General features: G+C 35.5%; 3 protein-coding genes across 10 annotated transcripts; all 3 read left to right on the forward strand.

Moving 5' to 3' along the window:
* The first annotated feature begins 550 nt into the window (after positions 1 to 550).
* LOC113635222 lies at positions 551 to 4,434 on the forward strand. Of its 4 annotated transcripts, XM_027134515.2 has the most exons (7): positions 551 to 659; positions 758 to 815; positions 943 to 1,090; positions 2,087 to 2,157; positions 3,163 to 3,213; positions 3,352 to 3,543; positions 4,013 to 4,434. In XM_027134515.2, the coding sequence occupies exons 3-7, from the start codon at positions 984 to 986 to the stop codon at positions 4,222 to 4,224; spliced, it is 633 nt and encodes a 210-aa protein (XP_026990316.1). In that variant the 5' UTR covers positions 551 to 659; positions 758 to 815; positions 943 to 983; the 3' UTR covers positions 4,225 to 4,434. The 4 variants fall into 4 exon arrangements, with proteins under 4 accessions (XP_026990316.1, XP_047658900.1, XP_026990315.1 ...); XM_047802944.1 differs by lacking the exon at positions 758 to 815 and having other exon boundaries at positions 552 to 659; positions 943 to 1,094; XM_027134514.2 differs by lacking the exon at positions 758 to 815 and having other exon boundaries at positions 552 to 659.
* Positions 4,435 to 5,274: 840 nt separating this feature from the next.
* Positions 5,275 to 9,582, forward strand: zgc:103586. 4 transcript variants are annotated; one of them, XM_027134519.2, is made up of 8 exons: positions 5,348 to 5,611; positions 5,714 to 5,764; positions 5,917 to 6,108; positions 6,363 to 6,901; positions 8,735 to 8,839; positions 9,076 to 9,187; positions 9,298 to 9,355; positions 9,449 to 9,582. In XM_027134519.2, exons 4-8 carry the CDS (start codon positions 6,895 to 6,897, stop codon positions 9,566 to 9,568), a joined length of 402 nt encoding a protein of 133 aa, XP_026990320.1. In that variant the 5' UTR covers positions 5,348 to 5,611; positions 5,714 to 5,764; positions 5,917 to 6,108; positions 6,363 to 6,894; the 3' UTR covers positions 9,569 to 9,582. The 4 variants fall into 4 exon arrangements, with proteins under 4 accessions (XP_047657223.1, XP_026990320.1, XP_026990319.1 ...); XM_027134518.2 differs by having other exon boundaries at positions 5,361 to 5,611; positions 8,729 to 8,839; XM_047801267.1 differs by lacking the exons at positions 8,735 to 8,839; positions 9,076 to 9,187; positions 9,298 to 9,355; positions 9,449 to 9,582 and having other exon boundaries at positions 5,275 to 5,611; positions 6,363 to 6,844.
* Positions 9,583 to 13,420: 3,838 nt separating this feature from the next.
* LOC113635221 (4F2 cell-surface antigen heavy chain-like) lies at positions 13,421 to 18,227 on the forward strand. 2 transcript variants are annotated; one of them, XM_027134512.2, is made up of 9 exons: positions 13,421 to 13,556; positions 13,891 to 14,086; positions 14,306 to 14,490; positions 15,205 to 15,378; positions 15,601 to 15,689; positions 15,790 to 15,926; positions 16,364 to 16,646; positions 16,776 to 16,838; positions 17,577 to 18,227. In XM_027134512.2, the coding sequence occupies exons 2-9, from the start codon at positions 13,908 to 13,910 to the stop codon at positions 17,922 to 17,924; spliced, it is 1,458 nt and encodes a 485-aa protein (XP_026990313.1). In that variant the 5' UTR covers positions 13,421 to 13,556; positions 13,891 to 13,907; the 3' UTR covers positions 17,925 to 18,227. The 2 variants fall into 2 exon arrangements, with proteins under 2 accessions (XP_026990313.1, XP_026990314.1); XM_027134513.2 differs by having other exon boundaries at positions 13,510 to 13,560.
* The last annotated feature ends 2,191 nt before the right edge of the window (positions 18,228 to 20,418 follow it).

The following is a 20,418-nucleotide window of genomic DNA, read 5'->3' on the forward strand; positions in this document are numbered from 1 at the left end:
ATAAAGTAATAAACAAAGCGTTTTTAAATGAAATGTCACACTGAGATTCTGAAAATCGTCGGTGAATCTTACATAATAAACAACAAAGGATACAGGACCTTTTTTTTTGTGGTTGAGGTGTAGTAATTTAGTAATAAAAGTCATTGTGTGACTGTTATAAGAAGTTGAATTGCTCTCTTTCATCTCCACCATTTTGGATATTCACAGCACCTCACCCTCTCTGTTAATAAACAAGCTTGCAAACACTGTTCCACTGTACAGGCCACAGCTGTGAGCTGAGATCAGCTCTGTACTTTTTGCTGTGTCTCAGTTCCATAAGTTTGCATGACAAAAGCACAAACATTTAGAGGAATTTTGTAGACAAGCCAACTATTGCATGATCCACGGCATTGAAACATTATTTTGCTGAATTCCTCCATCGTTGGTACTTGCCATGTCACAGCAACTAAACTGGATGATTCCTTACAGCCTTTTACAAACCGGTTGATTAAGTTCTTAATCAAACAGGTCCACCTTAAACTCCACCCAGTGCAAAAAAAACACAAAAAAAAAACAACCACAGCCCAGATCCAATACACAAGACACTGAGCAACAGGACTGGTTTAAACAGACACAGAAAAGACACAAACAAATATAACCATTGAAAAGCATATGTGATGGTAAGTAAATACTTAAATAAATTGTTGAATTACTGAAGAACTCTCTGCATGATTATTTCCATTATTCATTTTAAATGCAGTTCTTCTTTTTCAATAAGATTCAAAGTTGATGCTTTGAGAGAATATGACTTCTGCATATTGTAGAGCCAACACAAGGCAAGATTATTTAATGTTAATTTACTTAATGTTAGTAAGTGCTTGAGTAAATAAAATGCTGGTTTTATTCTGTAGGTAATCTGTTACTGTAGTTAATATTTTCACATCAATCCTCTGTCATTTTCAGAGCAAAAGTGTTTTTGTTGGCATTGAGGAAGGGTGAAGGGGATGAGATGTGAAAATTGTGCCTCAACCACTGGAACATTCCCAGCAACATACCACTCACGCCTACATTTCCACCCTCCCTTCAAGCTTAAGTTTACTTGCTTTACTATGTGGGTAAAGCAGTTCTTCCTCCTTCTGTGCTGCATAATTTAGCCCTGTCAATCAGTTACTACGTGCAGGATTTTATTTCTGTTATGACAAACTGAAAAAAAAAATATTTTCTAAAACATAATTCATTAACTTATTGTCAGAGTTGTCAGAATGGAACTGGTGACTTGACTCCAGTTTTTAAAGGCACACATTATACTCTGGCTAAAGTGTCATTAGATGTGTCATTAGCCATATAGCTTCTGATCGTACAAATGTAACAACTATGGTGCTACTAGGATAATGTAAGCAAGTTCATTTAAATGCAAGCTATTGTGAAAGCTGCTGGATGGAAAAATTTTGCCCTCTCTGATAGAGAAATGCTATTGCAGCTACTGTGGAAGAACTTTACATAACAAGAAATGTGTTGTGCAGATGAATATAGGTCAATATAATTAGCGCATTCTCCTCTGACTCAGCATTTTCACTGTGTTCTTTTTATTGAAAAAATTAATAACACTGGCCTACAACACCTTACAGCCTACAAACATGGCCACCACAGACTACAATTCCCAGCACTCACCAGTACAACCACCTTCACATTGATCTCATTATAAATTGTATTCACGTCACCTAATTACTACACAAAACTCCACAATACTGCAAAGTAATTCTCAGTGCATCATTGCCAAGCTTTTCTATTGTTCATGCTGTTCTGGTTTGTGACTTTTTTTGTTCCTAGTTTTCATGAGTTTCCTACTGTAGTTGCCCTGTTCATGTTGTTTGCTGATCACTTGAACCACTAGCTGTTTCTAGCCTTTGCTTTATTATTATTATTATTATTATTATTATTATTATTATTATTATTATTATTATTATTATTATTATAGATTGATTGCTGAACTTTAATCATCTTTTCTTCTAACACCCTCTAACAACTAATCATCTTTTCTCATTCATCATTTCAATTTGAAATGCTCATGCTGGTTAAGACTGAATTTTTTTTTGTGTTTGTGTAGAAAAATCAGACGTCTAATCAACATGGTGTTCGTCTCTGATGCAGTATTTGTCTGTAGCTCCATTTTCACAGGTAAATGCTGAATCATTAACCAATTTAAACCTATGCCTTTAACTTAAAGAAAATGTTGCTAAGATAGTTTTGAAGTGAATTGTAAGAGACCTGGCATTATTGTGCTGAAAACACTACAGTTTAGTGACATGTGGCATAGCAGGACATTTAGCTAATTAACAAATGACAACTGCTTCCATAATTTATTTTTTATTTAAATCACACACACACACACACACACACACACACACACACACACACACACACACACACACACACACACACACACACACACACACACACACACACACACACACACACTGTCTCTTTTGGTGTGTTATTTTTTTGAAAATATAGTCAAAAGAATAAATCATTTAAATATTTTATTTTTATTTAATGACACAAACCTGTGGATATTTATGAACCCATGTCTGGTTTCTGTTCTACATGAAATAAGGTCAATTCCATTAAGTGAGGTGAAACAAACTCACTTCAGAACACTTTATCACACTGTGATCATAATTCTCAAGGTATAAATGAAGAACTGAAATTTTGCAGGTTTTTATATTAATAATCTTCCTGTTTCTTTGCTCTCTCATGGGAGTTGTGATGGTAATGTCCTGATGAGAACATGTGAAACAAGTGAACAGAATGAAACAGCACCATGTCATATAGTATTAAAATACTACAGCTTTTATAATGTGAAATCCTACAGTAGATTGTATCTTTAAAACTGTTTTTAATTTAATTTTTACAATTATTTTTCCTAAAAGGGATTTAATAAGTGTGAGTCTGCTTAAGCAAAAAAAAATATATATATATATTTGGTAATATTTGGTAAGTTTACTTTCACTGTTAAGATGTACTTACCTGTGACTAATATCAACTCATTATCTCTGTGTTTCTTTATAAATGAGTTGTATAAAAGTCATTATAAAAGTGTACTTGTACTAAGAATGATCACATGCATCCATAAATCAGAAGACCTGTTTTACTAATCATTCTCTGTTATACTGTTTCTTCCAGGAAGACTAAGAATTCTTCTGAGTCTTTTACCCACTGTCATCATTGGCCTAGGTGAGGGAGTTTAACCTGATCTTATGTTACACACCAAAAAATATCTGGACAGAAACCAAATCATTTTCATGTAATTGCTATTATGTAGTTTTCTTATGTCTGGTTGTTTAAAGATCTTGTCATATTTTTCACTTAAAGGGGCCAGACACATTCATGATTGTCCAAAGCAGCCCATGGTTCCTGTCTACCTGCTAGTAGGAGGAACTGTCTGTCTGATTATCCAGATCCTCCCCTATCTTTGTTGCTGCCAGTCAAATGGCCAGCCTGGTCTGCTGTGCAGGATTCTTGAAAAGCTGCTCCAGTTTTTTTGTCTGATCTGGCTTGTGATAGGTAAAAGTGAAAATAAGTGGTGATGAAGAAGTGAGGATTTTAGAAATTATGTCAGCTAAAGACAAACAGAATTAGAGAAGAAGAGCACTGATGGAATTAAGTAATGCATATGGTCATAAAAGAGACCTGATAAATGTGCAGTGGAAGCACTGGAGGTTAAGTGTTAATGGAGCAGGAAGTGAACACACACCACCTCAAAAAAAAAGCACCAAAATTCAACACCATTAAAAATAACAAAGCAAAGTTCCATTTGATAAGTCAAGTTAGAAATTCTGGCTTTTCAAAGATGTTGGGATTAATAAAGCATACAATACATATACAAAATATGTAAGCTATTTAATTGATGATATATAAATATCTAGGCAAAGTGAACGTGGATAAGAATGTCTATTTTATATTTGCTCTTACAGAATTCAATATTTTAAATAAAGTATGTTTATAATTTAACTTGTGTTCTGTTCTATTTCAGGTTCTGTTTTTGTATACATGGCATATGAACCAAAATATGAATTTCGCCTGTCTGCAGACTACTGTGAGAAGACTGTCTACAAGATTGCTTTCTGGATTACGAATGCTATATACGTTTTCATTTTACTAGTACTGCTCGGACACTGCTGCAGCTGGCTCCATAAATTATATAAGAGAAGAAAAACGCAGTGTCACATAAAGACAATATCCTGAACATCTCCTGAATGAAGTGAAAATCATCCGAATAATGAAGATTTTTTACTTTTGTGTTCACAATCCATGTAAATGTTTAAATGGCCATATGGATGTATTTTAAAAAACAAAAACAAAAAAACATTACAGACTATAGTACTACAGTACATAAAACTGTTGTACTTCATGTAATTAAACAAAGAGACTGTTAGGTCTATGGTGTGACTCCTGTATGATGTGTGGTGTTTAATGTGTAGAACCCGAATGCAGCAGTTTACAATCAGAGAAACTAGGAATATGATCATCAGCACCTCATTATATAACCTGGTATAGTTCTAGCATTTGCAGGTTGAGTGATATAGATTACTGGAAAGCATGTCATCATCCCCCCCCCCCCCCCTGTCCTCTTGCTTTAATACAATGTTGTACTTGACTTTGAGTTTATGTTGAGTATTCTAACTTGCTTATAGCATTTGTGCCTAATCCAAAGTTATGTAAGATGCACTTACTTAGATTTAATCTGCAATTTCTAGGACCATCTTTCCTGATTTTTAAGGAACATTAAGAAATATGTTCATGTTTCACAAAGATTAAAATGCACCCTTTTATCTATATACAATAATCTCCTGCAGTCTCAAGAATTTTACATGAATTAAAAAATTTAAGGATCAAAAATCTAGCAAAATATGGTTCCACTTTTCACTAACTGTCTTTACTTGCATCATAACTGAACATATTCGGTTGTAGTGGAGCAAAATGTAAAAGCATATCAGAGTTTATATATATATATATATATATATATATATATATATATATATATATATATATATATATATATATAAACAGCACATCTTTTTTTCTGATATTTTTCCATATGCTGTTTTTAACTATGATTTAAATGTGAATTTTCTGTTAATCATCACCTGTTTTAAAACCTGTGGCAAATCAATCACCAATATCAATGATCCACTCTGGCGTCACCTAATGGCATCAACAGAGAGAAGAAAAAAATGTCACAATGTGTTTTTTGCGTAGCTGAAATTAATACAATTTTAAAACCACCATCACATCATCCACAAAAAACGAACAGTTAAAACGTTTCATAATGTTAATATACATACACTAGAGTAATCTGTTGTCTTGAGGAAATGGTTTAAAAATATTCTGGTATGCTGTGAAGACAGGTTGCCCAACTACTACACTCAGGAAGGAAGATGTGTCAAAATGTTTATGCAAGATGTACCAGTGCACTATTTTATACGTTCAAACTACATAGATTCCTGGCTGCCATACTAATGTCCTTAAGAAACATTTGATTATATTTCAGACATATTTTTATTGGCTTTCAGTCAACATTGAATGAAGATGGAAACAGAAGACAGAACTGCTGTTTATAAATCATTCATTGGTAAGAGCTATGCTAATTAAGCACATTTGAGAGTTGGGAGTTTGAGACCAGTTAGGCTGTGTATTATTTACATCTATTTGTGTTGCTTGTTTTATTTTACAGTGCTGCTGAATCTGAGTGCTTGGATGGTTCTGATAACAACTGTGGGATTAGGTAAATCAACTTTTGGTTAATTTACAAGTTCATGAGATTTTTTTATGCCATGGAGTTTAAACAATAAACATGACTAATTGTACAGTAGCATTGTGTTTTTGAGTTTAATATTATCTGTCTTGAAAGTATGAAATGTCGCATGATTTCTTTAGGAGCCATGCATTACAATGGATGCCCCATTCAGCCCCACATTCCTATATATCTGATTATTATTGGTGTGTGTGGACTCATTTTATTGATGTTGGCCTACTGTATGAACACGCTGAGCGAAGGATTCTGGCTTCAGATCTGCCTACTATGTATTCTATGCATTGTCATTTTCACCGTCATCTGGTTTCTCACAGGTACGAAAGGGTCTTGGAAAAGAAATGAAAGAAGGGGTTAAAGAATACATTGTAGTGGAAATTAAGAAAAAACAGAAAATTGCCACACTTGTTTTGATAATGGATAATTCACAGCTGCAAACCCTGTGGGATATTTGATAAAAGAACATTTACATTTAAGCTTGTATAATAAGTGCTCAATCTTAAGTGCAGATGATTTGGACAGATGTTTTAATAACTAGTGGTTTTAAGCCTGACTATGTTTTGCTTTTCAGGAACAGTCTGGGTTTTCTCCATATATCCTCCAAACTACAACTCCTCAGCTGAGGGACACTACTGTCAGAGGACTCTTTACCTTTTTGCTTTTTGGTTCAATATCCTGTGCTTTTTGTCTGTGCTTTTTCTGATACCTTGTTGTATATGTTATTTTGTGTACGAGTGTGTTAGACGTGCATACTCCCCATAGGGAGCCTTAAAATCTAAATAATATCATGTTTGCTTTAGCATTTAAAACTTTGTAATATTTGTCCAAACATATAAGCAGAAAGAGATAATTTTATAACGGTGTAATCATATGCCACATTATTTACCTAGGTATTTTTGTTTTTTTTTTATTACAACTCTACTTACAGATACACCGCCCATTGGTCCAATAGGCGCCTTTGTCAAAGACGTAATCCTTGTCCAGCCAATAGCGAGCAGGATCTAACATCACCTTATATGCGTGTACACGGACAGTTATTTTATATATATGTATTTCCCCACAAAATTTCTCATATATAACGAGTCCCTGCTCTTTTAGAAGCTATGGCCGGTAAGTACAAATTTAATGTTAACAAAAAGAGAACTGTTTCTCTTTGATCAACAGTGTCCGTTGCCTTGGTAACACATATATTATTTATATATGTGACTCATGTATTATTATAGGTAAAATATAATCTAGCATACGTTTTTAGATTTTAACCTAAAATTCATACCGTAAAAGGATAAAAACTTTGAGCTGTTCGGCCGTCAGAGCTGTCAGTCACAGTGGGCTGTGTCCTAAACACAGAGTTACAGTGGGCTGTGTCCTAAACCCAGAGTTACAGTGGGCTGTGTCCTAAACCCTGTGTTACAATGGGCTGTGTCCTAAACCCAGAGTTACAGTGGGCTGTGTCCTAAACCCTGTGTTACAGTGGGCTGTGTCCTAAACCATGGGTTACAGTGGGCTGTATCCTAAACCCTGGGTTACAGTGGGCTGTGTCCTAAACCCTGAGTTACAGTGGGCTGTGTTCTGATCCCTGGGTTACAGTGGGCTGTGTCCTAAACCCTAGGTTAAAGTGGGTGTGCCCTGAACCCTGAGTTACAGTGGGCTGTGTCCTAAACCCTGAGTTACAGTGGGCTGTGTCCTAAACCCTGGGTTACAGTGGGCTTTGTCCTAAACCCAGAGTTACAGTGGGCTGTGTCCTAAACCCTTTGTTACAGTGGGCTGTGTCCTCAACCATGGGTTACAGTGGGCTGTGTCCTAAACCCTGGGTTACAGTGGGCTGTGTCCTAAACCCTGAGTTACAGTGGGCTGTGTTCTGATCCCTGGGTTACAGTGGGCTGTGTCCTAAACCCTGAGTTACAGTGCACTGTGTCCTAAACCCTGTTTCTAAAGGAGCTCTATTGTAGTTTACACTGGCATTGTTTTAAGGAACGCTGACTAGAGCTAAAGACTGTTTGATGTTTTGCATAAAAACAGCTTCTGTTTATTTTTGTTTGCGATTCTGTGGCTTAACATAATTTTTGTGAATAAACATAATGTATATAAAAAATTGTACCTAAAAACAGTAAAAATATTTAAGTGTACATATACAGTTTTTGAATGAGATGTTATGTAAAAAATAAAAAATAAATGTGAGTGTTGATTTGCAGTTGTCTAAAATTCCATCTTATTAGGAACTCCTCGTACAATTATCGTATTAGCAATCATGTGGCAGCAGTGCAATTTATAAAATCCTTCAGATTCAAACCAGCAGCTTTGACCACATCCGGTTCTAATTCTGTCAGCCAAGAAAGCTGTGACTGCAGCAATCACAGAGTCACGAAATCTGGACAATTAAATTATGGACAAATGGTAGAGTCAGAACTTGTTGCCAACAGCATGAATCCATGGTCACAATCTAACGTGTCAACAGACAAGCCTGGTGTTTTAACACCTTTATCCTGCTAATACTAATAATAATCAATCTCAGTATTAATGCTGATCATGTGAATCTCTTCATGATGGCTGCTTCCAGCCTGATGATGCACCATGCCACAAAGTGACAGTCATCTCAAACTGGTTTCATGAACATGAAGGAGTTCAGCATTCTTCAGTGTTCTTCCCAGTCGCCAGATCTGAATCCAGTAGAACAGCTTTGGAATGTGGTAGAACTAGAGATTTACAGTATGAACGCACATACTCCTGAAAATCTGCAAAAATTGTGTGATTCAATTGTCAACAAAGACCACAATCTTAAATTAATGTTTCAATTAATGCTTGTGAAATCCATGCCATGAAAATTGAGGTTGTTCTGAGGACAAAGGAAGACACTAGTATTAGTTTAGTGTTCCTAATAAAGTTCTCAGTGAGTGCATTATTTAAGCAGTTGCTCTTTAATGTTTATGTCTCATCAAGTTGCAGAACTGGTGGCAAAATGCTTGGAGGCACGAGACATGGCTTATTGTCCCTATAGCAAGTTTCCAGTTGGTGCTGCTATTTTGACATCTGGAGGTGCCATAATCACAGGTATGATGATACATGTGCCATAATCACAGGTATGATGATACACTCCTATACATGTGTGATGGTTGGGAACTGCAATTATCAAAATTTATACACATGATAATTGCTAATAGGGAAAACTGAAGTGTGTGCAGTACTACTGGAATTGTCTATGCTCTATATAGACCAAGCTTATATTAATGATTTATCAGTTATCAGGATCTATTCTGATATGCACTCTATGTATGTATGTATATTAGGCTGCAATGTAGAGAATGCTTCATACGGCCTTACAGTCTGTGCTGAGCGAACAGCTATACAGAGAGCTGTAGCTGAGGGACACAGAAGTTTTACAGCTATGGCTATCACATGGTAAATCTCTCATGTTTTTGAACACTTTACAACCTGAACCACTATCATGCTTTACTTATTATTATTTATGTTGACATTATTATTTATCATTTGTTTTTGGATTCCCTCAGTGATATTAAAGATATCTTTGTGGGACCCTGTGGTGCCTGTCGACAGGTGCTAATGGAGGTAAGGTCTACTAATTCATGTATTTGTGTATGCATGAGTGAATTAATACAATAAATATCATATATTGCATTTATTCATCTCTTTCCCTCTCAGTTTGGTTCAGAATGGGACGTTTACCTGACTAAGCCTGATGGATCCTATAAGAAGACAAGTCTGAGAGAGCTGCTGCCCTCAGCATTTAGTCCAGCTCACCTGACAAAATCCAGCAATTAAAACAATGTATTTTAGGACAGTCTGCTTTGATGTTCTTACTCTGAATTAGAGGAGACCATTGTGAGGGCTAAAAAGTTCCAGGAGCATGTGCTTTTTAACTCCTATTTAGGTGAGAGCTGGTGGTCAGCTCTTCCTCTTGGGATGAAAAAAAGTCAGAGTCTTCTGGAAACAGCAGGTTGTTTGTGCAAAGCATTGCTATGTTTCTTATTTTATCTTCAGGAAGTGCATTATTCTGGTTCAAGTCACTTGGTTTAAATGATAAATTAATTTATTTATATTTTGGGGAACAAACTAAGCACATTAGAAAATATATTAGGAAATAATATTCATTTTTGCAATCAACAATATATGTGTAAAAATAACTGTGCTTGATCAATCCTTTCTGATCAAATGACTGATCAGGTTTTTGGCAGGAGTGGGTAAGACTGGGAAAAAGAGCACTGCACACACATTTATTCTACATCCTTAATCAAACCCTTTGTAATGTAAATCAAATACTTGCTTTTTTTCCTTTTTTTGGATCATGTAGGAGAATGTTTGATATTAATTAACCTCAATGTATATGAAGCAGATCTAAATATATCCTCAGGTATTATCACCAAATTACCTATAATAATGACCATTTGGTAACAACAATCAACTGTTAAATTAAGTAATAAATAACACTTATCAAAGTTAACTTAAGCTGAATCAAAAGACCATTGCAACTAATTACCAGCCACAAGAGGGCGCAATGAGAACAAGCCCATTAGGACACAACTGAACTTAAATATAATTCCTATATCAAATATCTTTAAATGAGATATTTCTTTCCTACTAAACCAAATATATATTTTATAAGTAAATATAAAAAACTATGTAGAGGGGTTGTTTGAATCTTTTACAGAACCTATTCCATTAATTTGTGAAACTGAAAAGAAAGTCCTCAATGTAGAGGACAGAAAGTGTGGGATTGATGTGGCCCTGGTGCCCCAAGGGCTGTTTGAAATTCTACTTTACAACACGAAGGGAACAGCATTCAGTTCTGCCATCCAGGAAAAACACTCTGACATTGTTCTCTGTGAGAGACAGAGAGGGAGAAAGAGGGGAGGGGGTAAAAGTGTGTGAGAGAGAAAAAAAAACACATAAAAGGAAAAGACTACAAGCTAGACATTGTTTCCATAAGGTACTACTGAGAGCAAGAAAATTACACATCTCAAAGCTAGAAATGAGCAGAACAGAAAAGCAGATAAGAGATATGACATGAAGAGATAAAAAGGAAAAGACAAAGGGAGACAATAAAATGGCTGACAAAGCAATGTTCACATTGGCAAAATACCACGGTTGAGCTTTTCAGAAAGGCAGAGCAGCTGAAAGCAGGAGATCAGTGAGAAGCAGTGAGAGTGCTTGTTTTCTGGCTTAAGCAAATACAGCATGCAGCAGGACCTACTTATCTTATGTACACACACTCACACAGTTTGTTAACACTGTTTTACTTGCAGGGCTTTGTTGTTTACACACGTTCTGTATTTAGATTCAGTTTATAGAGTATTTTTTTAAGAGAAGTGCTCATGTGCTACACACTTTTAATTTTTAATAAATGTTTCTCGTAGGTTTAAAATTCTGTTACATGACTAATAGTTGCTATTATTTTAAAATAGTAGATGGTGATTGGTGCACTAAGGAAAAAATCCTGTTTCTAAATAATTTACCAACACATACTTTAATTTCATGTATCTGAACAATACACTGTATGTTCAGATTTAAAATGCTCTATAAGACAAATAAGCACAGAAATCAAAAGGCATTTAACAAATATTTTGCTACCTATTTTTACCTTTAACCGATATTGTTTGGAATACAGCAATAAAAACTATTCTGACTTGACCTCCATATTGTCTCCAAGCAATAGAGTAGTAAATTCCAGTGTATATAGAAATGCACAGCCATAAACACAAATAAAAGCTGTTCGCTTCCTGTATATCCTGGAGAGAAAATATAGCCATACTGCAGCTTTGAGGTTTTTTTTTCTAACAATGACATAAAACATAAAAGGCAGAAAAACATCCCTCGTAAAGGACCAATCCAGTCCATGCTAGTTTTTATTATTTATTTTTTCATGCCTTTGAAGCTGGGCTCAGACAGCAGGATCAAGCAGGCTACGGTGACTCCACTCTAACTCTGTTGAATATCTCTGTAAAGCCCTGTGTCCCCTGCTGTGCCCTGAGAAAAAATAAACCAGGCTCTTTCCATGGGGAAGCAGATCTGAGAAAGGGTGTAGAGGGTTTAAAGGAGAATGGTTTTGTCCTGTGACTGACATATGATATAGATAAATTCTAGGTTAGTGCTGTGGGAGGATTATACACTGGCCTGAGCATGAACACTGTAATAACCATAGCATTCAGAATACTAATAAAGTCTATTATACATAAAAAAAAAAAAAAAAAGATTAGGAGAGAACCTGATATTTAACTTATATCACAGCCATTTTTATTCCTTTACATGGGCAACAACGGGGCTAAATTATAAACCATGTTAATAATTTGCTTGTTCTTTTTTAGAAACACAGCTCAGCATTAGGTCTACTGAGAAATGCTTATGACTGTACTTTGTCTCTTTTACAGTTTAAGAGGACATTGGCTAGAGGACAAATGACTATACTATGAACTTTAGTCACAATCTCTGTTAAGTAATTTTTTATGATAGGTTTGATATGGGGGGGGGCACGGTGGCTTAGTGGCTTAGTGGTTAGCACGTTTGCCTCACACCTCCTGGGTTGGGGGTCCGATTCCCGCCTTCGCCTTGTGTGTGTGGAGTTTGCATGTTCTCTCCGTGCCTCGGGGGTTTCCTCTGGGTACTCCGGTTTCCTCCCCCTGTCCAAAGACATGCATGGTAGGTTGATTGGCATCTCTGGAAAATTGTCTGTAGTGTGTGATTGCGTGAGTGAATGAGTGTGTGTGCCCTGCGATGGGTTGGCACTCCGTGCAGGGTGTATCCTGCCTTGATGCCCAATGACGCCTGTGACCTGAGGTAGTTCAGATAAGCGGTAGAAAATGAGTGAGTGAGAGGTTTGATATGATTGTTGTCAATGCCATGATTAGCTGATTTCCAGTCTAGCATTACTCGCGCTACATTGTTGATTTTTTCATATCCTACAGTGAGCCAGCTAAATGAACAGGTGTACAAGGTTTATTTCTTGTGATAAATGGAAACAAATCATGGTTAATGAAACACAGGCACTGCAGATATGTTAAAGGTATTGCAGGAACGCTTCCTGGAGTAGTCATTATAGTCCACATTGCCTTTCAGAATGTAATTATTATTGAATATAAGTCATATAAATTCAGTCATATATAGGCAATAAATAGAATAATCACTGGTCAAAATATCAGACTTTATCCAAGACAAAATGATGCTTGTGGCATATGGGAGTCAAAACAGTGAGCTGGGTCAAATGATTTGACTCAGTAAAAGGGCTGGAATTCCTTTCACTGGCCCAATAACTGGTGGTGGATAATAATACTGTGGTTTAATTATAAACAGGACAAAGGTGAATATGTTTCTCTAATGCCGAAAAAAGAACGCCTCAATTCTTTATCCAAATGATTTGGATGAAATACCTACAACACAACAATCATCTACACATGATTATGTAGGATCAATAAACCCCTCAGACATGTGATCTGAGATTAAAGATGTAGTGTAAAGGATTAGGACTGTGGCAGCAGCTGCCAATCTGTGCCACCCATGTCGATATGACCATGGATGTCACCAAGGGGATAAAAAAAAGACATCCTTATCACTTCTTGATAGTGCTGCCTGGTCTTATCAGTGCGTGCAATGATGGCAGCTTCTTCGAGTCCCTCTTTGATAGCACCCATATCCAACCAATTGTAATGCAGGGGTGGAGTTTAAAGATGGTCTATATAAGAGCTAATGCTACCGTCAAAGCGCCTTCTGGTGTAAGTGGCAGGATTTGGACTCACTGAGGAACTGTAGAAGTACCTTGGTTGGTAAAGTTTAAGTTTAAATTTTAAATCTTAATTTTATTGTATTTACAGAGCTTTGATATTTTGATATAGCCTTATTTATTTTTTAATAGATTTAGAATCTGTCTTTACATTTTAATATACTTAAAAGATTATTATTATTATTATTATTATTATTATTATTATTATTATTATTATTATTATTATTATTAACAACATTAACATTCTTTATGTCACTGTGGCTATGACAAGATAACTTTAAATAAAAACATATTGTCATGGTTAAGGATCAGTTTACAGTAGTTAAGGAACTTGCAGTGTTTTTTTTTCATAGTGTCTTGTGTTCCCACATAGAATTCATTTGAGGCACCATGAGTAAAGAATCTGAAATGAAGGAAGTGGAGCTGAATGAGCTGGAGCAGGAGAAACAGTCAATGAACACAGACACGGAGAAGAACGGCTGTGTGAAAGTGAAGTTGCCGGAGGAAAAAGAGGTCAAGTTCACTGGCCTGACTAAAGAAGAGCTTATGAGAGTAGCAGGCACTACAGGGTACATGCTCTCAAATGCACCAGGCATCAACTTTAGGCCTAAAATATTTATATTGATTTCCCTGAGAAACACATAGTTTTCTACTGTTCTAATTGACTAAAATATAACAGAGGGCATAAAGAAAATACTGAGTTTATTGATGAGATAAGAATTCACTAACTCTGAAAGAAGTATATGCAGCATGTGAGCTCAGTCAGTTATTTCTTGCTATGTTCCCAGATGGGTACGGACTCGCTGGGTATTGTTGGTTCTGTTCTGGCTCGGCTGGGTTGGTATGCTGGCCGGGGCAGTGGTCATCATTGTTCAGGCTCCACGGTGTAAACCCATCCCTGAAATGCACTGGTGGAACGAGGGGCTGCTCTACCAGATATCTGATGTGAACAGCTTCTCTGATGGCATTAAAGGTATTGATATAATTGTATACGTGTCCTTTTAGATTAAACTGACATTGTATTTATTAAAAATACCTATCTTGTATTTCCCAGCAATCCCATAGTTATCACTTAATCATTAAAAGTGTACAGAATGACCTTCAACTTCAAACCTGGAACAACGTATGTTTAAAGTTACAACCTAGTGCATTCTGTGAAAGATAGTAAGAGTTCAGTGACTCAGACTTACATTCCTGGCTCTGATATGATGACTGTGATCACAATACGATATTATTAAGGAGTTTTTCACACTAGGTTTTGGTAGCTTGTGTATGACCTCAGTTAAAGCTACTGAAAAGGCTGCCAGTGTCTTGTGACCCTCATGCGGGAGATCACATGCTGAAATTGAGAAATAGTGTACAATCTGCTTCCCTCATCAAAAATGATTTCCTGCTCAGGGATTTTTATGTTATTTGTATTTCTATGGTAGATCTTAACTGTAATGAAAAACAGGGGTCCTATGAATCAATTATCAAATAAATGCTATTATATACTGTGTATATTATATTATAGACACAATTCTATATTATATCAGTTCTAAACCACAAGCAATTTTATTATTTATTATTTAGGATTACAGTCATAATAACTGTGGTTAATAGATAGTCATTTGAAACAGGGCTGTGGTTTGGTATGAGGTCATAATGATGTCATTCTTGTTTTATCTCTTTCCCTCTCTCTTTTCAGGAATAGAAAACAAGCTGGACAATCTGAACCAGCTGAAGGTGAAAGGGTTGATCCTGGGCCCAGTGCACACTGTTCAGGCAGACCAAATAAGTACATTGAATTTGAAAGAAATTGACCCTGAAGTGGGCAGTGAGAAGGACCTGGACAGCCTACTAGAAAGAGCCCACAAGAAGGGTGAGAGTCCCTAAATCCTCAGGACCCATCATGATATTGTTTAGAATCTCCCTGCAGTGTGAAATGCCATCAAATGTCAGTCAGCACGTTGCCAAATATTGTCTCCAAATCAAAACAAAATTTAATGGTTTCATTCATGTATCTACACTTCATGGGAAATTAATGATCTTGTTACTTTACACAGAACTGTGGTATATTTAAATGTTACTATGTCTCTCTCAGGTATCTCCATAGTACTGGATCTGACACCCAACTATAAGGCAGCTAAGGCTTGGTTCAGCAATATTGATTTTGCTTCTGAAAAACTTATGGTAAGTCAGAAATGTTACTTATAAAGCATATAAAAATTAGTGAGCAACAATTCAAATGTGGTTATACTTCATGCAGTCATATTCTTTTGCTCTTTAAAAGGAGGCTTGTGCCTACTGGCTCCAAAAAGGAGTGGACGGCTTTCTCTTTTCTGATGTAAACCTTGTTGCTTTTACTGATACTTGGCAGTCCATCCAGAATCTTGTTCATTCCAACACCAGAGAAGGGACTAAAAAAATGTAAGTGACACTGTAGAGACACCTTGTGGGTACACTGAAGTATTTTCCCTAAAGGATGTTTTTTAAGCAGGGCTGCTAGCTCCCCCTACTTGTTTCTTGGTGTTATAGCATTTCCACAATTAGATTAGCAATAAGGGTGTACTATAAGTCCATCATCATGTGGAAAAAATAAATAAAATGGCAAAACAAAAGCTATTATTTACAGATCATCCTCAATATGTCCACCACTTTTTCTTAATACACAGTAAAATAATTTGTTCTTTCTTTCTCTGTTCTTTATAATTCTATTATGCTAGGCTTATCCTTATTTGATGGCCAATCTATTACATGTAAAACCTTTATTAAAAGTGAAAAGAAAAAAAAAAAAAAACACAAAAAATTCCAGGCCTATTTAAAGAGAGAATCTATACCTTGCTAATACCTTTGTTCTTTCTTAGTGCTCTGATAGGTTCAGTCACCAAGCAGACTTCAGATTATGTCTCTCAGCTGCTGGAGGGCTCGAGAGTTGATCTGTTACTAACCAGACTGTCAGGTATTGATCTGTCTGGGGTTCAGCAAGCTGAGGACATGACCAAGCTCTACTCCAACCACTCCAGCCTTGCCTGGAGTCTGAATAAAAACACTTCAGATTTACCCACGAGCCTCTACCATATGCTGCTCTTCACCCTACCTGGTACTCCAGTGTTCAATAGAGGAGATGAGGTTGGACTAAAGGACGGGGTGAGTCCAGATGGGTAGTGAAAAATATATAAAAATATATATGCTCTCCTGCTTAGTTTTTTTTTTGTTCTGTGAAGAGCCTCATTCTTATATGGGCCTTGTTCTATTTATATAATTTTTTTTTCTTAGGAATCTCTTACTGAAATTTGGGACTTGGAAAATCCAGCTGAGGAGAACAATGAAACAGCAAAGGTGATTACAAATATCTTATTGCATTAGCTGCTTTTCTCACCAAAGTAGTTTCTTATTGTACCTAACACCTCGGGTCTGCATTTCCTTTGCAATACTGATATCTCAGAATGCAGTATGCAAATGAGAACTCTAAAAAAAAAAAATACAGCACTGTGGTCTGTGATTAGTCTGACCAATCACAGATGTTCCAGATAAGATTTTTGTGGGTGTCTTAATGATTTGTGGCATTGTCACAATTAAAAAAAATTGCAGTCCTGAGATTAATGGCTTCACCAATTTTATTTACATTGCCATTAAAAATGTAATCATATATTATGCAATATTTTATATACATTATATTTGCAATATTTGTAAAAATAAATTGACTAACAATCATTTAGAACTATGTTTATAGAAAGATTATGAGATCGTATTATCTATTGTAATCGTTTCTTACAGCAGGCATTTAAATTACTGTGTAATATGTTTTCTAACACTAAGTAGCAAGCAAATGGTCCAAAAGTATCATATAATTTATAGCATTCATTCTAGGTATGAAAAGGTTTATCAGTGAAATATGAGGCTTGCTGAATATTGCTTGCTCTATAAGATTAAACCATATATTTTTGCAAGTACTACATTTCTGAGAAATTGAACAAATGCAGGACAAAATGTACATGACAGGCTATGACATATATTTAATTCCTGTGTGATTCTTTTTAACTCAATAAGCTTCATTCCCCTTTATCTCTGTCTCAGACTATAAGAGCAGAACGCAGCGCAGTGCGAAGCTTCTTTAAGTCTCTCAGTGACCTTAGAGGTAAAGAAAGAGCTCTGCTGCATGGTGAATACACAACTCTACACAGCTCAAGATCCTCATTTGCATTCCTCCGCCTGTGGGATCAGAGTGAACGATTCATTACCGCCATAAACTGGGGCAATTCCCCTGTCACAATAATAATGACCCACGGAGATCTGCCTGCTGAGGCCCGTGTCCGTCTCAGTACAGATACAGAGAAGCTAGCTGTGGACAGCATGGTGCCTTTGGATAAACTTCAGCTAGAAGCCAAACAAGCTGTTTTACTGTCTTATCCTTATGCAGGATAAAATATTAAGCAAAACTACACATTAAAAAATAAGACAATGCTCCGTTTCAGAATAGAAAGTTCATGTTAAACAAAGTCTGTTTGTTTTTACGTCACTCATTATGCTTGTTTTAGTTTTGAAATATGGAAGAATGCAATGTCTATTACAGAAATTAGTTTCCTACAAAAAGTTGTATTTGTTTTAATAATATGTAATGGAAGCACTTAAGCAGTATCATTACATCTGGATAGGACATTCTATATTTGTGTGTGTATGTACACAATGAAAAAGTAAATGGCAGAAAAATAAACACTGCTTATTATACATACGGTGTCATATAACTGTCTCTCTTGCTCTCTATGTCTCTCCTATTGTGACTAGGATGTGATGTACGTTTTTTGATTTCTGTCACTGTGACTTTATATAAAGCAGAGAAAAAGTGTGTGTATCTGTCTTTTGGCCTTGTGCCACCTGCCGTTATTTTACAGGGCAGGAAAAGGAAGAGTATAAGTATGTACAGGTGTGTCTAAGTATGTCATACACACCACTGTTCTGTACTATATAAAACTTAAAATACTTCCTCTTTACTGAAGCTCAAGATGAAAAAGCATTTTTTTTCCACACAACATTTTGTTTCGGGCTGTTTGGTAATTAATTGTCACATTCGGTTTAGTAATATATCAAACTGCTGCTCTCACTTAAGTTCTGGTAACACGTTTTGCTAGCAACCCTTTATTTTTAGCTAAATATTTGTAAAGCTGTTATGCCTTTACTGTGTTAATTATCATCTTAGACAACGAAGATCATGGTGGGGTTTTTTTGTACAGTTATAGCAATGCTATAGAGCTGCAGTATAACACAGTGTTAGACAGAGTAACACAATGTCAGACACTCTGGAGGTGTACATATCTGCCCACTTTATTTTTTCATTTCTCATTTTTAGTTTTAGAGCCCCATTTTCACAGAGTTTTCTAAAAATTATAGCATGGATGTGTGTGTGTGTGTGTGTGTGTGTGTGTGTGTGTGTGTGTGTGTGTGTGTGTGTGTGTGTGTGTGTGTGTGTGTGTGTGTGTGTGTGTGTGTGTGTGTGTGTAATTACAGGTATGTAGCATCTCATTTCCTCTCACTGATAAAAAAAAAGAAAAGAAAAGAAAAGTGGTTTACATTTCTCAAAAAAAAAGTAGATAGTAAAGTATACTGAATTAAACAGGCTAAAATCCTTGATTATAAATTCTGAATTTTATTTAAGCTTTCTAAATATTATTACAATTATTTATATAGTAATAGATTTATACACAAAAAATAATTGTGAAATCTGTATTTCCTAACCAATATAATCAAGGGACAAATAAACCTAATGCTCAAAATCATATTTTTGCTCTGATTAACTCCTGTTATCATGGATTTTTTCTGTGTACTCAAGAGATAAATTAGATTAAAAAAGAATGTTAAATTTGTGGAATGATGTAGAAAAACAAATGTAGGTACTATTATTGTGTAAAAAAAAGAATAAGGCTTTACATCAAAAATGTGAATGTTTCTTAAAACACTGTCAAATCTCTTCAGTCAGCTGATTAATAGAGTTTGGATGATGACAAAATTCATAATAAAAACATCATTTTATTACCTTTTCTTGATGCATAACAGGCGGCAAATTAAGCTATTAGGTTTTTTGTCCATTTGTTTCTTTCTACCTTTCTGACTAGTGTCAGTTTTGGTCACAAGATTTTAGATAGATAAATAGAAGCTAAGATATTAAACATAACTTAAATGAATAACTTTTCTAAATAATATTACATACTATAGCTAACAAAAATAAAAATCCACTTTGCTTTATCACCTTAAATCTTTTTCTAAACATTCATGGTAACAGAAATACCTCAAACAAAACAGCTCTTTAACACAGAAATAGACAAACTTCTCCTTAAATTTAAACTAATTCATATTAAATTTGCCTCCTGAGTCTCTTGATTTGTTTGGCATAAATACACGTTTGCTGTTGTTTACGGCACATACTGTGTTCACCTTGTGAGATCGTACCTACATGAGCACATGAAGATTTTATGAGAATGTTCATTGTTTGTTCCTTAAAACATGATTCATTTAAATATTATTAGCTTGACTTAACTTGACTTTTACAATTTTAACAAAAATTATACAGTTTTTAACAGCTAAAAAAACTGAATTTGAAAATATTTACTTAACCCACAAATATACGTAATGGAAGGACTTGAGTCCCACATTATTATTATTAATGTGATTCTTGTTAACCCTGTTTTTAAAGAGGTATGATAATCAGTGTTTTGATTAAAAAAAAAAAAAAAGAATATCAGAGATTGAAAATGATCATAACAACATCAATGTTTTATAATGTTACTGTACAGAAGCCACAATGTGTGTGTGTGTGTGTGTGTGTGTGTGTGTGTGTGTGTGTGTGTGTGTGTGTGTGTGTGTGTGTGTGTGTGTGTGTGTGTGTGTTCATCTACAGCTGTCAGTGGGACTTGGTGATATTTGA

The sequence above is a fragment of the Tachysurus fulvidraco genome, chromosome 1, assembly GCF_022655615.1.
Source record: "Tachysurus fulvidraco isolate hzauxx_2018 chromosome 1, HZAU_PFXX_2.0, whole genome shotgun sequence".
NCBI lineage: Eukaryota > Metazoa > Chordata > Actinopteri > Siluriformes > Bagridae > Tachysurus > Tachysurus fulvidraco.

What these genes read in the sequence shown, in the direction of transcription:
- LOC113635222 (XM_027134515.2), top strand. Translation starts at nt 984, where the DNA reads ATGAGATGTGAAAATTGTGCCTCAACCACTGGAACATTCCCAGCAACA. An exon ending in AAGTTTACTTGCTTTACTAT is followed by an intron (nt 1,091 to 2,086) that starts GTGGGTAAAGCA and finishes GTGTTTGTGTAG; the next exon opens with AAAAATCAGACGTCTAATCA. An exon ending in CACTGTCATCATTGGCCTAG is followed by an intron (nt 3,214 to 3,351) that starts GTGAGGGAGTTT and finishes TTTCACTTAAAG; the next exon opens with GGGCCAGACACATTCATGAT.
- LOC113635221 (XM_027134512.2), top strand. Translation starts at nt 13,908, where the DNA reads ATGAGTAAAGAATCTGAAATGAAGGAAGTGGAGCTGAATGAGCTGGAG. An exon ending in AGAGAAGGGACTAAAAAAAT is followed by an intron (nt 15,927 to 16,363) that starts GTAAGTGACACT and finishes GTTCTTTCTTAG; the next exon opens with TGCTCTGATAGGTTCAGTCA. An exon ending in AGAACAATGAAACAGCAAAG is followed by an intron (nt 16,839 to 17,576) that starts GTGATTACAAAT and finishes TCTCTGTCTCAG; the next exon opens with ACTATAAGAGCAGAACGCAG.
- zgc:103586 (XM_047801267.1), top strand. Translation starts at nt 5,563, where the DNA reads ATGAAGATGGAAACAGAAGACAGAACTGCTGTTTATAAATCATTCATT. An exon ending in GATAACAACTGTGGGATTAG is followed by an intron (nt 5,765 to 5,916) that starts GTAAATCAACTT and finishes TGATTTCTTTAG; the next exon opens with GAGCCATGCATTACAATGGA. An exon ending in CGTCATCTGGTTTCTCACAG is followed by an intron (nt 6,109 to 6,362) that starts GTACGAAAGGGT and finishes TTTGCTTTTCAG; the next exon opens with GAACAGTCTGGGTTTTCTCC.